The sequence below is a fragment of the Pongo pygmaeus genome, chromosome 9 (genome assembly GCF_028885625.2).
Source record: "Pongo pygmaeus isolate AG05252 chromosome 9, NHGRI_mPonPyg2-v2.0_pri, whole genome shotgun sequence".
Taxonomy (NCBI): Eukaryota; Metazoa; Chordata; class Mammalia; order Primates; family Hominidae; genus Pongo; species Pongo pygmaeus.
In genome coordinates this window covers 13,756,014-13,770,581 of record NC_072382.2, presented here as the reverse complement: position 1 = coordinate 13,770,581, position 14,568 = coordinate 13,756,014, and the positions used below count along the sequence as shown (strand labels likewise).

General features: G+C 51.4%; 1 protein-coding gene across 4 annotated transcripts; it reads right to left on the bottom strand.

Moving 5' to 3' along the window:
• Nucleotides 1-1,306: 1,306 nt before the first annotated feature.
• LOC129008927 (lysosomal membrane ascorbate-dependent ferrireductase CYB561A3) lies at nt 1,307-14,368 on the bottom strand. Of its 4 annotated transcripts, none has more exons than XM_054441425.2 (7): nt 14,233-14,366; nt 10,197-10,292; nt 8,989-9,187; nt 6,259-6,467; nt 5,460-5,614; nt 3,483-3,639; nt 1,307-2,926 (listed from the first exon to the last, which is right to left on the bottom strand). In XM_054441425.2, exons 3-7 carry the CDS (start codon nt 9,170-9,172, stop codon nt 2,903-2,905), a joined length of 729 nt encoding a protein of 242 aa, XP_054297400.1. In that variant the 5' UTR covers nt 9,173-9,187; nt 10,197-10,292; nt 14,233-14,366; the 3' UTR covers nt 1,307-2,902. The 4 variants fall into 4 exon arrangements, with proteins under 4 accessions (XP_054297400.1, XP_054297402.1, XP_054297401.1 ...); XM_054441427.2 differs by having other exon boundaries at nt 10,197-10,243; nt 14,233-14,343; XM_054441426.2 differs by lacking the exon at nt 10,197-10,292 and having other exon boundaries at nt 14,233-14,368.
• Nucleotides 14,369-14,568: the final 200 nt, after the last annotated feature.

The window sequence follows — 14,568 nt, the reverse complement described above, 5'->3', positions numbered from 1 at the left end:
GACCCTGTCTCAAAAAAAAAAAAAAAGAAAGAAACTGCAGCCAAGCCAGCCCCTAGGTCTCTTTCTAGAGCAATCACTGATGGCACCAGGGTGAGCAGGGGCACTCTGTGCATGTGGAGACAAACAGCACATGCCTGGCACACACGTAGGGTAGGGAGTGGTTAAAGGCACTGGCTGTTGACTCATACACATGATCTGAAATCTGGTTCTGCTTTAACCCAGCTACATGAGCTAAGGCCTATATTTTAGCCCCTTCGGATCTGTAAAATCAGAATGGTACCTACCTCACGGGGACATGAAAGGATTCAAATGAATTGATGAAGATAAAGCCCAGCACAGTCCAAGTGCTCACTCACTGAGAGTTACGGTTATCACAAGGGTTGGGTCCCCAGCCCCTCCCAGGTCACCTGCTCCACCACTAGCTGGTAGGAAAGAGCCTCCTGCCCCCCCAACCCCCATCACCTACTTGGCCCAAATTTGGCTGCAGGCTCCCCGAGTGCCTGGGTTTCTCTACCCAGGGTCCTGTCTGTCGGCTGCACCATACGTCACTGACCACAAGGCATCCAAATGCACAGGAGTGTGTGCCCAGCAGCTGGGAAGGAGGCTGGCCTCAGACGGTGGCCTGTGGATCCCGTGGATCCCAGCTCTGTCATTTCCTGGCTGGGTGACCTCAACCTAGTCACCCTTTTTGAGTCTTGTTTTCTCAGATTATGAAATAGGAAAAATTTCCTTCCTCGTGAGATAAGCACTTGCCATTAGCTGTTAAGGACATCCGCACATAAATGAGCTGCATGTGAATCCACACATGCCATTCCATGAAGACAGAGGATCATGTGGATCTTTGGTGCCTTCCGGTTGGCCCCTCCCTAGGTCTGTGAGGGTCAGACCTGTCCTGAGGCTTTTACAAATTGGCCCAGAACTCATTTAACCACAGCATCATTTCATCAGAGGGCCATTATTAGAGACTGAATGTTTGTGTCCCCCCCAAATTCCTGTGTTGAAAGGCTCACCCCCACTATGGGGTGTTGAAAGGCTCACCCCCACTATGGTAGTGTTAGGACGTGGGGCCTTTGGGAGGTGATTGGGTTATGAGGGTGGAGCCCCAGAGAGCTCTTACACCCTTTCCACCATGTGAGGTTATGGTGAGAAGACGGTCTCTGAGGAAGCTGGCCCTTGCCACACACCACATTTGCCAGCACCTTGATCTTAGATGTCTGTAGCCTCCAGAACTGTGAGAAATAAACGCTTGTTGTTTAAGCCACCCAGGCTATTATATTTTTGTTACAGCAGCCTGAACAAAGACAGCTTTGATTCTTAACATATTTAATGAAACTCGAGCTTCATAAACCAGTGAAATGCCTACCCCTATGGAGACAGGGAGCTGGTCATGGGACCCAGGTGCCTGGAGGACATCCCAGTGGCTTTGAAGGCTCCATCCAGTCAAGACGTTCAATATTAGCCCTTCTGCCAACATCTGGCAATGTGAGGCTGGGGTGGACGTTGGCCTGATGCTGCCAGAGAGTAGGATGCTGATGCTGCCAGAGAATAGGTGGGCTCCAAACCCCAGACTTCTCACTTGCCTACTAAGCACAGCAGTCTGGAGCTTGGGACCTGGCAGTGCATCTTTGGAGAAGGCAAAAAAGCCACAGCAGCAATACTTAGGAGAGGAGCAAGACCCTTCCCCCTCCCCACCCTATTTCCTCCCCTGAAGAAGAGCAACAGCTCAAGCTCTAGCATGGCACAGAACACTGGGTTGGGCCAGGCAAGCAGCCATGGTGGGGGCAGGTGAAGCAATGTGGCTGTCAGCAAGGAACCCCTCTGAAGGTGGCAATGGCTCCCAGGGCTGCTGCACACAGGACACCACAACTTTGGCATCAGTTGCATGGTGAGCTGTAGAGTGATCAGAGGGCCTGGGGCCCTGCCAAGAGAGCAAGGCTGGACCTGCCCAGCAGGAGGCAGAAAGGCCCTGATCCAGCAAGGAGAAGTAAAGGAAGTCCACAGCCACCTCTGTTACTCATCGCTACTGGGACATTTGGGGACAGGCTGTGTTCTTGGGAGAGCAGGTCACCAGGATTTGTAGGGCTGCCTGCCGGTGACAGGCACGTAAGTCACAGGGAAAGACCGGGATCCAGGCCTCAGCTGCAGCAGCAGCTGGAAGAGGTGGAGCCGCACGGTCACGATACATGCAGACACAGAGCAGCAGTACGAAACAGAACAGCTCAGAGCGGTCAGCTCCTCAGCAGAAGCTGCGTGGGCTGCCACTCCCCCCTTCTGCAATCACCCCATGATGTCTCCACCCCACCTGACATCCAGATGGGGCTGGATGGCAGAGCAGATGAAGCCTGCTCTGTGGCGGGGCAGCCTAACTGAAACGCACACCTTTATGGGGGAAGTGGACAGACACCTCACCTCCCTCATGGTTCACAGTGGACTGCACTTGAGTCCCAGCTCTTCACCACATCCCTAGGAGTCTTAAGAGGAAATCAGTCTGATTTCTTCAGACAGGAGCAGCAAGAGTGGCCAGAGCAAGGAGGACCTCGTGTGAATGGAGGACCAGAGAGGCTGATGCCAAGGAGTACAGAAGCCAAAGCCACCAAGGAAAGCAGACAGGCAGCAAGCGGCCGGAGAGGGCAGGCCAGGACCCAGGCAAAGCCACCAAGAAAAGCAGACAGGCAGCAAGCAGCCGGAGAGGGCAGGCCAGCACCCAGGCAAAGCCACCAAGAAAAGCAGACAGGCAGCAAGCGGCCGGAGAGGGCAGGCCAGCACCCAGGCAAGAAGTCTGGGCCCAGCAGTCGAAGAAAGTCGCCTGCTGAAACCAGCCGGGAGCCCTGGGAATAGCAGAGCTTCTGAGGGGAGCACAGGCTGCACCACCAGGAGCTCCTGGGAGCCCCTTCCTGCTGCTTCACTGCCCATCATGCAGCAGGGGCTGGAAAGAGAAGCAGATGCCCAGGAGTTAATGACATGATGCAGAAGCCACACCAGGCCCAAGCTGTTCAGACAGACCCCCAACCTGCAGGGTGGTCCCCACCCAAGCCACCAAATCCCTCAGGGAAGCCCCAAAGTCCCTGAGCCTGGTACACACCCCACCTCCCTACATCCCATCAAGACCTGCTGTGAGCACTCAGCCGGTCACCAGGCACCCATCCCACTAGAATAGCCCCCAGGCTGGTAAAGGAGAAATCACACACCCTTGTCATAGTCAAGCCCTTCCTTGTGGAAGAAGATAAGGCCACACTTCACCCCACCACAGTGATTTGGGGGGGAAATTCTGTCTCCCAATGGACAGACTGGGGAGTCCCAGCATTTCGCTGGGCTGCGCTGGTTTGGGACGAGTGCTCCCCATCAGCCACCCTAACTCCACCCTCAAGTTACTTGGTTTCCTACTGTGCTAAGTCTTCTTGTCAAGGCCCCAGCCTTTCGTGGGAGATCCTTCTCTAGACCTGGTCCTGTCCCACCCTGGAATGTGGGACTGGAACCCATACCTGTCTGTCAGTCAGGATCCCCGGCTCTGGGCGCTTCCAAGATGAAGCCAGAAGGATGTAGAGCACCAGCAGCCCAAAGGCCACCACCAGCATCCCGGTGCTGTTGGCAAAGACCGCCTCACTGGGAAGGCTGTGGTATGGCCTGGTGGTGTTTTTCCTGAAGATGACAAAACAATGTGAGCCCTCGAGAGATTTTTCCACCTATTTTTGTCTAGTGGGAGACTCGATGTCACTAAGAGAGGGTGAGAAAACCTTCCCGGGGCCACATATGATCTAGAATTTTAACACCCTTTCTTTTTTTTTTTTTTTTTTTTTTTTTTTTGAGGCAGAGTCTTGCTCTGTCACCCAGGCTGGAGTGCAGTGGCACGATCTCGGCTCACTGCAAGCTCCGCCTCCTGGGTTCACGCCATTCTCCTGCCTCAGCCTCCCAAGTAGCTGGGACTACAGGCGCCTGCCACCATGCCTGGCTAATTTTTTGTATTTTTAGTAGAGACGGGGTTTCACCATGTTAGCCAGGATGGTCTCGATCTCCTGACCTCGTGATCCGCCCACTTCAGCCTCCCAAAGTGCTGGGATTACAGGCGTGAGCCACCGCACCGAGCTGAATTTTAACACCCTTTCTAAGTCCCTGCAAATATTTGTATAATGAGCCAGGCACAGTGGCTCACTCTTGTAATCCCAGCACTTTGGGAGGCCAAGGCATGAGGATTGCTTTACCCCAGGAGTTGGAGACTAGCCTGTGCAACATAGTGAGATCCTGTCTCTACAAAAATAAAACTTAGCTGGGTGAGGTGGTCCATGCCTGTAGTCCTAGCTTACTTGGGAGGCTAAATTGGGAAGATCGCTTGAGTGCAGGAGTTTGATGCTGCAGTGAAATACGGTCACACCATTGCTCTCCAACCTAGGCAACAGAGTGAGATGCTATCTCTTGGCCGGGGGGATAAAAGGAGAGAGAGGGTCTTCCTTTGTTGCCCAGGCTGGACTCCTTCCACCTCAGCCTCCCTAGTAGCTGGGACTACAGGTGCATGCCACTGCACCCAGCTGTAATAATCCTTTTACCCATGAGGAAATTGAAGCTCAAAGCAATGAAATAACTAGTTGCATAACTAGTAAATGGCACAGCCAAGTTCGAAACCAAGGTCTGACCTTAAGTCGTAGTTGCTATTCACTATACCCCACTGCCTCAAAAGAATGGACAGTAGTGGTCAGGCATGCAAGGCTCTAGAGTCAGACTGCCTAACCTGAGTCCCAGCTCTGCCACTTACTAGCTGTGTGCCCTTGGGTAAGTTATGTAATCCCTCTGTTCCCTCTTTTTTTTTTTCTTTTTATCTGAACAGTCCTATTGCAGAATCTGTTCCCTCAATTGAAAATGGCAATGACGGCCAGGTGCAGTGGCTCACGCCTGTAATCCCAGCACTTTGGGAGGCCGAGGCGGGCAGGTCATGAGGACAGGAGTTTGAGACCAGCCTGCCCAGCATGGTGAAACCCCGTCTCTACTAAAAATACAAAAAATTAGCCAGGCATGGTGGCACACACTTGTAGACCCAGCTACTTGGGAGGCTGAGGCAGGAGAATTGCTTGAACCCAGCAGGTGGAGGTTGCAGTGAGCCAAGATTGTGCCACTGCACTCCAGCCTGGGCGACAGAGTGAGACTCCATCTCAAAAAAAAAAAAAAGAAAGAAAATGGCAATGACAACAATACCAATGATGTAGGGTGGTTGACAGGATTAAATGTAAGGTTCTTAGTACAGTTTCTGACACACAACAGGTGCTAAATCAAACTGATGCTCAATAAATATCTGCTGACTTACCAATTTCAACCTAAAGAAAGATCAGTTCTGTTACCTTCCAGATCAGGAGTGGGCCCAACCCCAAAAGCTCTCCTCCCTTGGGTGAGTCCTGTGATCACAGGGTGTATCTTTTGAAGACCCTATTCCCTCCTCTTCACCTTAGAGTTGGGGACCCCACTGCACTCACAAACTGAAGAAAAGCTTCTCATTAATGCCGGAAATGACAGATGCGATGGACAGAGAGAGGATGGCGGCTCCAAAAAAGACGTGGATAGGTTTTAGGAGGCTGCGCAGCCACATGGACGCCCAGGGCAGGAGGAAGACAGCAAAGCCCAGGAACCACTGTGGACAAAAGGGAGGACGCACCCGACTGTGCTGTGTGTGACCAAAGCACATCCCACCCCACCAGCGCCTCCTCCCCATCTCTGCTCCCTAGCTCTTCTTTCACAACTGAAACCCTCCCACCAGGCATTGCCCACTACCATGCTAGCTTCCTCATTGTGGCCTATTACCCAAGCAACAAGAACAGTAAATGACATGCTTAGCTACCATCCCACTCCCAGAAAACCCAACCACCTTGTTTGTCTCTGGTTCCTTCCAGTCCTTGCTCATAAAACTCTTCACTTGCACAGGCCTGAGATCAGAATATGGAAACCACTTCAAGAATTCTTTTGGTTCACAGAGGTGGGAGTGGGGAAAGTGGAAGCCAGATGGCTGATTAGAGTCAGCATGGTGCATGCCATGATAAAGTTAGCAGAGAGGGCTCTGGGACGAAAGACGGGCAATGGGAGGGATAAAAGGAACAGGGTAAGTTCAGGCCACTGACCTCCCACAGCCCTTGAATAAACTGTCAGTTCTACAAGATACAACCTGCAAGTCTCTCTCCAAGCAGTGAGCAGAAAGAATATTTGGTATTCATGCAAGTGAACCCCCAACCAGAGCTCATGGCTCTGGGAACCTCGAGGAGGAGAAGAGAGAGAACCCACCTGGCAGGCGAAGAGGAAGACAGTGGTGATGCCCAGCCAGCTGTGCAGGGAGTAGAGGTTGGCAATCCTTCCATGGTTGTGAAACGTAAAGACAGCAACCAGCCCCACAACAGTGAGGACGAAGGCCATCAGGTGCAGCGCTGCATGGAGGAGTTTCCAGGGCAGTTTGGGCCCCACCCACGACTGGGGCAGGCGGTACACCAGTGACGCTGCAGGAGAGAGCAGTCCCAGGGCTCAGCCTCTCCCCTCGAGCTCACCCAGACATCAGGGAATAACCCTGATAGGATCCTACACAGCTTCCCAGCAAGGGAACAGGAGATGCTAGGGCACTGGTATCAACACCTCGGCATCTTCTATCCTCCCATGATTTGTGGGATAACAGCCATGAAGGGAAGAGAGAAGGGCCAGCTAAAAAGGGAGGAGTGGTCGGGCAAGGTGGCTCATGCCCGTAATTCCAGCACTTTTTGGGAGGCCAAGGTGGGAGGACTGCGTGAGGCCGGGAGTTTGAGGTTACAGTGAGCTATGATGATGCCACTGCAGTCTAGCCTGGGCCACAGAGAGAAATAAATAGATTCAAATTAAAAAGGGAGGAGAGCTGGGCACGGTGACTCATGTCAGCACTTTGGGAGGCCGGAAGTTCAAGATCAGCCTGGGCAACATAGCAAGATCCTGTCTCCACAAAAAATAAAAATAAAAAATAGTACCCAGGCATGGTGGCACATGCCTGTTCTCTCAGCTACTTGGGGGACTGAGGTGGGAGGATCACTTGAGCTGAAGAGTTCAAGGCTGCAGCAAGCTATGATCGTCCCACTGCACTCTAGCCTGAAAAAGAGGGAAATCTGTCTCCTAAAAAAAAAAGTGGAGGGGGGAAGCAGGTTTCTTGGACCTCTCATTCTATTTTTACAATAATAAATTCAGCTTGTTTGCGGTTTCTAGGCTAAAAAGCATCGTGACAGTCATCGTTTCATCAAACTGAATTGTCACAACTGAGGCTGGCGGTCAACACAGGTACTAAGGTCAGGCAACATAGGTCCAAATCCAGGCTCTGCCTCTTAGCTGTTTGGCCTCTCCTTTCTTTTTTTTTTCTTCTTTGAGACAGAGTCTCATTCTATCACCCAGGCTGGAGTGCAGTGGCGCAATCTCGGCTCACTGCAAGCTCCGCCTCCCAGGTTCACAGCATTCTCCTGCCTCAGCCTCCCAAGTAGCTGCGACTACAGGTGCCTGCCACCATACCCGGCTAATTTTTTGTATTTTTAGTAGAGACGGGGTTTCACTGTGTTAGCCAGGATGGTCTCGATCCCCTGACCTCATGATCCGCCCGCCTCAGTCTCCCAAAGTGCTGGGATTACAGGTGTGAGCCACCGCGCCTGGCCTGGCCTCTCCTGTCTAACTTCAATTTCCTCATCTGTAAGAGGGATATAACAGAGCCCACCTCACAAACTTGTAAGAACAAAATGGGATGATATATGTGAACTGCACATGGTAAGCTGCTATCATCAATGGCATCGTATTGCCATTTTACAAATGGGGAAAATGAGGCTCACCAGGGCCCTAAGGCACAGATTTGAAAGCATGGGACAAAGATTACAAAGATGGATCCCAGGCTGGGCGCAGTGGCTCACGCCTGTAATCCCAGCACTTTGGGAGGCAGAGGCGGGTGGATCATCTGAGGTCAGGAGTTCGAGACCAGCCTGACCAACATGGTGAAACCCCGTCTCTACTAAAAAATACAAAAATTAGCTGGGCATGATGGCGGGCACCTGTAATCTCAGCTACTTGGGAGGCTGAGGCAGGAGAATGGCCTGAACCCAGGAGGTGGAGGTTGCAGTGAGCCAAGATCGCGCCATTGCACTCCAGCCTGGGCGACAAGAGCAAAACTCCATCTCAAAAAAAGAAAAAAAAAAAAGATGCATCCCGGAAAAGCAAGCAAGTCCCTCATTCGGTGGCCTGACTAAACCATGAGAGGCTTCAATCTCCTGTTTCTAGAGCTGGTTAAAAACTACAGCTCAGGTCAGGCGTGATGGCTCAGGTCTGTAATCCTAGCACTTTAGGAGGCTGAGGTAGGCGGGATCACAAGGTCAGGAAATCAAGACCATCCTTGTTAACACGGTGAAACCCTGTCTCTACTAAAAACACACAAAAAAATTAGCCACTCACAGTGGCAGGCGCCTGTAGTCCCAGCTACTCGGGAGGCTGAGGCAGAAGAATGGCGCAAACCCGGGAGGTGGAGCTTGCAGTGAGCTGAGATCACGCCACTGCACTCCAGCCTGGGCGACACAGCAAGACTCTGTCTAGAAAAAAAAAAAAAAAAAACACTACAGCTCAAAGGCCAAATCTAGCTCGCTACCTATGTTTGCAAATGAAGCTTTATTGGAACACATGAGCCACACTTGTGTTTATGTGTTGTCTATGGCTGCTCTCACAATACAGTGGCAGAGCTGAGTACCTACAACACAGATTCTATGTCTTGCAAAACTGAAATATTTATCTGACCCTCTACAGAAAGTTTGCCAACTCCTGCCCTAGAGTATCTGTGAAGCCACCCTTCTGAGATGCCCCCCGTCTTAACCCCTTCCTCCCCCAAATGACAGCTGGGCCCAGAGACAGCCCAACCCACTCTACCCCCATAGCCCCAAACCCAACATTTACAAAGGCCAGCCTTGGAGAGGGAAAGTGCAGCTTTGTCCAGCCTGGGCCCTATCCCGCCTCCCTTCCTGACCTATTACTCACCACCTCCGTAGAATACCACCATGCCAGCAACCATAAGCACTGGGTGCCAGTTGAACATGTAGATGCTGCCATTCCAGGCAAAGCCACCACGCCAGTACTGCATCCAGTAGATAGTGAAGAGGATGCACATGGAGCCCAGGGACCCCAGCAGCAGGCAGGACAGGTAGAACCGTCCTGACACCATTCTGATCACGCACTCCTAGAAGAAGGAGAAGTCACAAGTCTCCACTGGCTCAGGTGCACCCAGTTCTCTGGCTAAAGGAGGTAACACTGATTTCGCTCTTGGCCTGTGGGATGGAATCTTTTTGCTTCAGTTCCCCTGTATCAGCCTGGGCACCACCCCCTGCCCGAGGCCTCAATGCCTGGGTGGGCCTGATATTCAGTCACAATGACTGAGGCCCCACCCCAGCACCTGGCAGTGCCCAGACACAGCAGCAAGCTCAAGGCTATGGCTGGCCCTGGCGAAGGCCAGATGCCAAGGCCCAAGACCCAGAGTCCTAGGATTCCTCTCCCCTCACAGGACCAGAAGGTAAAGAATTACCACCCCATACCCCCCAGGAAAAAAGGGACAGGAATCAAAATCCAGGCTAAATCACACAAATGCCCAGGCCTTGGGTTCTAACATAAGAAGGCAAAAATTACAATCTGAAAAGAGCAAACACCCCACTATTACCCTAGACAGGAAGGAGTCAGAAAAGTTCTTCCCCATAGAGTGAGCTCTATGGGGCTAATCTTCACTGGAGAGGTAACCAGGCCTTCACTCCACTGCCCACACTCCACACCTTGAACCAGCTGATGCTCCTCAGCTGTCTCCAGCCCTGAGACTTCTGCTTTCTCTTCCTCTGGGGAAAGTCCAGAGAAGAAAAGAGGAAGCAACAACTCATGGTCCAGAAAGCAAGAGATTTATTTTGAGATTTCCGCAAGTCCTTGATAAACCCAGAAACCAACTCTGGTTTCAGGCATGGCAAATGCTGAAAGCCCTGAGCAGTTGCTCTTAAACGCTAGGCAAGTGGGCAAAGCTGCAGGATTGGCCCTGCTTTCAGCTAATATGTAGGCAGCACGGGCCCAGGCATCAAGGCAGTCACCCTGTCCCATGGACTCACACCAAGAAAGCAACAGTGTGGCTTCCTGCATTGAGGTCCCTCACTCGGAACCAGCTAATAGAATAGCCAATAGCCCCCATGGAGGTAAAACATTTGACTGCTCACCTTTAGCCCTAATGATAGGCTCAGAGAACTGGCCTGGGCTCCAATTCCTGCAAAATGGGCACCTTGAGCAAATCACTTAACATTTGCAGGACTCACCTGCAAGAAAGTTATGGCAATAAGAGTACTTGAACAATAAGAATAATGAACACCAGCTACGAGCACCAGAGCCTTACACACAAGATCCCATTTACTCCTCTTAACCCTGGGAGGCATATTATTCCATGAGGAAACTAAGGCTGAGAGAGATAAGTAATTAGCATGAGGACCCAGTGAGAGTGGGTGGGGAGTTCCAAATCCTGTATGTTTAGCTTCAAGGCCCACGCTGCTTCCTTGACCACAGGTGGTCAGATCAAATGAGAAAATGAATGTAGCACACTGTAGAAGTCAAGTATTAGAATTCTTGGCTGGGCGCGACGGCCTACGCCTATAATCCTGCACTTTTTGACAGTCTGAGGCAGGTGGATCACCTGAGGTCAGGAGTTCGAGACCAGACTGATCAACATGGTGAAACCCCGGTCTCTACTAAAAATACAAAATTAGCCGGGAGTGGTGGTGGGCGCCTGTAATCCCAGCTACTCGGGAGGCTGAGGCAGGAGAATTGCTTGAACCAGGGAGGCAGAGGTTGCAATGAGCCAAGATTGTGCCATTGCAGTCCAACCTGAGCAATGAGAGCAAAACTTCATCTCAAAAAAAAAAAAAAAAAAAAAAAAATAGGCTGGGTGAGTTGGCTCACACCTGTAATCCTAGCACTTTGGGAGGCTGAGGCTGGCAGATCATGAAGTCAAGAGATCGAGACCATCCTGGCCAACATGGTGAACCCCCGCCCCCCGTCTCTACTAAAAATAAAAAATTAGCTGGGCATGGTGGCGCGTGCCTATAGTCCCAGCTAGCTACTCGGGAGGCTGAGGCAGGAAAATCGCTTGAACCCGGGAGGCGGAGGTTGCAGTGAGCATGCCACTGCACTCCAGCCTGGTGACTGAGTGAGACTCCGTCTAAAATATATATATATATATATATATATATATATATATAGAATTCTTAGTCATTGCTGTCACGCACTTCATCCTAACTACTAACATGCGGCTCATGTTCCTTGTGCCTGCCCAGGCCTCTCAGTGGCCCTCAGCCATGCCATGCCAGCTCTCCCCATGCTAGGGGTCCACCTACTTAGGTAAAGATGCTGGACTTTCACAAGGTGACCCAAGTTGGCAGTAATCTCTGAGAAAGGAAGGTCCGGCCAGGCACGGTGGCTCAAGCCTGTAATCCCAGCACTTTGGGAGGCTGACGCAGGCAGATCACCTGAGGTCAGGAGTTTGAGACTAGCCTGGCCAACATGGTGAAACCATGTCTCTACTGAAAATGCAAAAATGTGCTGGGTGTGGTGGCGCACGCCTGTAATTCCAGCTACCAGGGAGGCTAAGGCAGGAGAATTACTTGAACCCTGGAGGTGGATGTTGCAGTGAGCCGAGATCACGCCACTGCTCTCCAGCCTGGGGGACAGAGCGAGACTGTCTCAAAAAGAAAAAAAAAAAAAAAAAGAAGGTCCAAGGGCTGCGGAGAAAAAGCTTCCATGAAGCTGGCAGGAGAAAATCATGCCACCAGCTTCCTAGAAGCTTTGTGACTCAACTACTTAACTCAGAGATTTGCTACCCAGCCTCAGAACTGCCTCCTCAATTCCTCCAAGGGCAGAGGATGTTTCAGGTCACCAGATGTTCACCTAAAACACTCTCCATCCCTCAGTGAAATGTAAGAGATCTTGATCAGCAGGCTCACTCATCTGACAGTATCTACTTCCACAACTGTTCTTTTTTTCTTTGTAAAAGGAAAAAGTAAATGCAGTCCAAAAGGATCTGTAGCCACACCCTAGAAGAGGTCCTGGTTTACTGCTCTGTGAGACTTAGAATAGACCCTGGGCACACTTTCCTGACAGAGAGCTGCAAAGTTATATTGCCCTGCTCACCATACACAGATAAGCCCTCCCACTTCCTGAAATAGAGCAAAGCAGGAGAAAAGGAACAATGCAGTGAAAGACCAGCACAGTGATTCATGCCTGTAATCCCAGCACTTTGGGAGGCCGAGGCAGGTGGGTTACCTGAAGTCAGGAGTTCGAGACCAGCCTGGCCAACATGGCGAAACCCCCTCTCTACTAAAAATACAAAAATTAGCCAGGCACAGTGGCATGCGCCTGTAGTCCAAGGTACTCGGGAAGCTGAGGCACGAGAATTGCTTGAACCCAGGAGGCAGAGGTTGCAGTGAGCCAAGATCACGCCACTGCACTGCAGCCTGTGCAACAGAGATAGACTCTGTCTATAAATAAATAAATACCCAGGAGTTCCAGACCAGCCTGAGCAACAGTGAGCCCTCATCTCTTAAAAAAAAAAAAAAAAAAAAAAAAAAAAAATTAGCTGGGCATGGTGGCATGCACCTGTAGTCTCAGCTACTTAGGAGGCTGAGGTGGGAGGATGGCTTGAGCCCAGGAGGAGAAGGCTGAAGTGAGCCGAGATTGCACCACTGCACTCTAGCCTGGGCAACAGAGCTAGACTCTGTCTCGAAAACAAAGCAAAACAAAAAAACAGTGAAAATTGCAATGCAAATGCTTGAAAATATCCTCTCATTTGTTCTAAGAGGGCAGGCTGGGCTGTGATCCCAGGGTGTGCTCACTATGGTTCGGCCTCCTGTTGTGCCCTTGCTTTGCAGAGCCCCATTCTAAGGCAGCAGTCAGCAAGCTCTTCTGTAAAGGTCCGGGTAGTAAATATTCTAGGCTTTGTAGAGCACATGGTCTCTGTCACAACTATGTCATCAACTCTGCCCGTGCAAGAGCAGCCACATAAATATCTTAACAAATGAGCACCACGGCTGTGTTCCAGTAATATTTATTTATGGACACTGAAGTCTGAGTTTCACATAATTTCCACGTCACAAAATATTATTAATTTCTTGCGAAAAAGGATTCTCCCGGCTAAGCTAAAACAGGTCAGGTCCAGGGGTAAGAAATGCTAGTTCCCATCCAGCCCTTAGTCTTAGAAAAAGGCTCTACTCAGGCTGGGCGCGGTGGCTCACGCCTGTAATCCCAGCACTTTGGGGGGCCAAGGCGGGCGGATCACATGAGGTCAGGAGTTCGAGACCAGCCTGACCAACATGGGGAATCCCCTTCTCTACTAAAAATACAAAAATTAGCCGGGCACGGTAGCGGGCACCTGTAATCCCAGCTACTTGGGAGGCTGAGGCAGGGGAATCGCTTGAACCCGGGAGGCAGAGGTTGCAGTGAGCCAAGATCGTGCCACTGCATTTCAGCCTGGGCGACAGAGTAAGACTCTGTCTCAGAAAAAAAAGAAAAAGGCTCTACTCCAAACTCTTGCAGTGTTACTTTTATAATTTAGAACTACAAATAAATGAAGGGGTAGAAAATCAGTTTGTTGTTCTCCCTCCCCGATGGACTGGGGGACTTCAAGAATCTTGAGGACCAGATTTAGGATACAAGTCCTAAACCCTCATCTTACAAATCAAAACCACTGTAACACTGGGGCCCAAAACAAGAAAATGACTTAGCCAAGGTAAGTGGCAGAGCTGGTACAGGAATTCGGGTCCACTCCCTCTCAGCTCTGAGGATTCCTTAGGAACATCAGGAGTGAAGGGCTCAATATTCCAGCCAAGGAGGTAGGTGAACAAGTTACCCCTTAGCACCGGAATAATTACAGACCCGGACTTCCGCCTGTGCCTAGGTCCAGCTCAGGTATCCAAAGAACCGTTCCAGGCACCCGAGGGGTGATCCCTGACTCCTCTGCTGGGTGCTCGTGCCAGCTAACAATGGATGAAAATTGGGGCGAAGAGCTCCAGCTGCTTTCTGCGTCCTCTGAAGAGCTTTCGTGCCTTTATAACCACCACGTTGGAAGGAAGAGCGCAGAGAAAGGTGCCCACTTTCTAAAAGAGAAAATTGAGGCCGAGCAAGGGGGTCGCGACAGTGCGAAGCGAGATAGCAGCGGAGCCAGCATTCGAACCCAGGTCCCTGAACTCCCAGCCCCGGGATCCTTCTCACCCCTAACCACAGTGGGACGAAGTGAGGCCGGGATCTCCGGAACCCGCCTCTCGCTACCAGGCGCCGGAGCTGCCGCTCCCGAGGTTCCTAGGAGATGCAGAAGACACTGCCCCAAATGCCTACAGCCGGCTGGCAATGCCACCCCAGAACAAGCGGCGGGCGCAGCCTCGCCTTCTTATAGGCTCGCAGCACTTCCAGTCGCGCGCGAGGCCTCCTGGGAAGTGAAGTCCGGAGGCCAGGGGTGAGCGGCTCCCAGCCCGCCAAGATGCTAGCCCCCTAACTCCCGTTCCTCCTCGGCGTTTCTTCTCCAAGTCCGAAGTCAGGGTCTAGGACTGG

Bases quoted from the DNA above. Each gene is read 5' to 3' on its own strand.
- LOC129008927 (XM_063670866.1), bottom strand. From the start codon at position 9,697: ATGGGGAAGAACTTTTCTGACTCCTTCCTGTCTAGG. The intron at 6,468-8,988 runs GTGAGTAATAGG...TCTCTCCTGCAG, and splicing joins GGTGGTATTCTACGGAGGTG to CGTCACTGGTGTACCGCCTG. The intron at 3,640-5,459 runs GTGAGTGCAGTG...TGTCATCTTCAG, and splicing joins GAGAAGCTTTTCTTCAGTTT to GAAAAACACCACCAGGCCAT.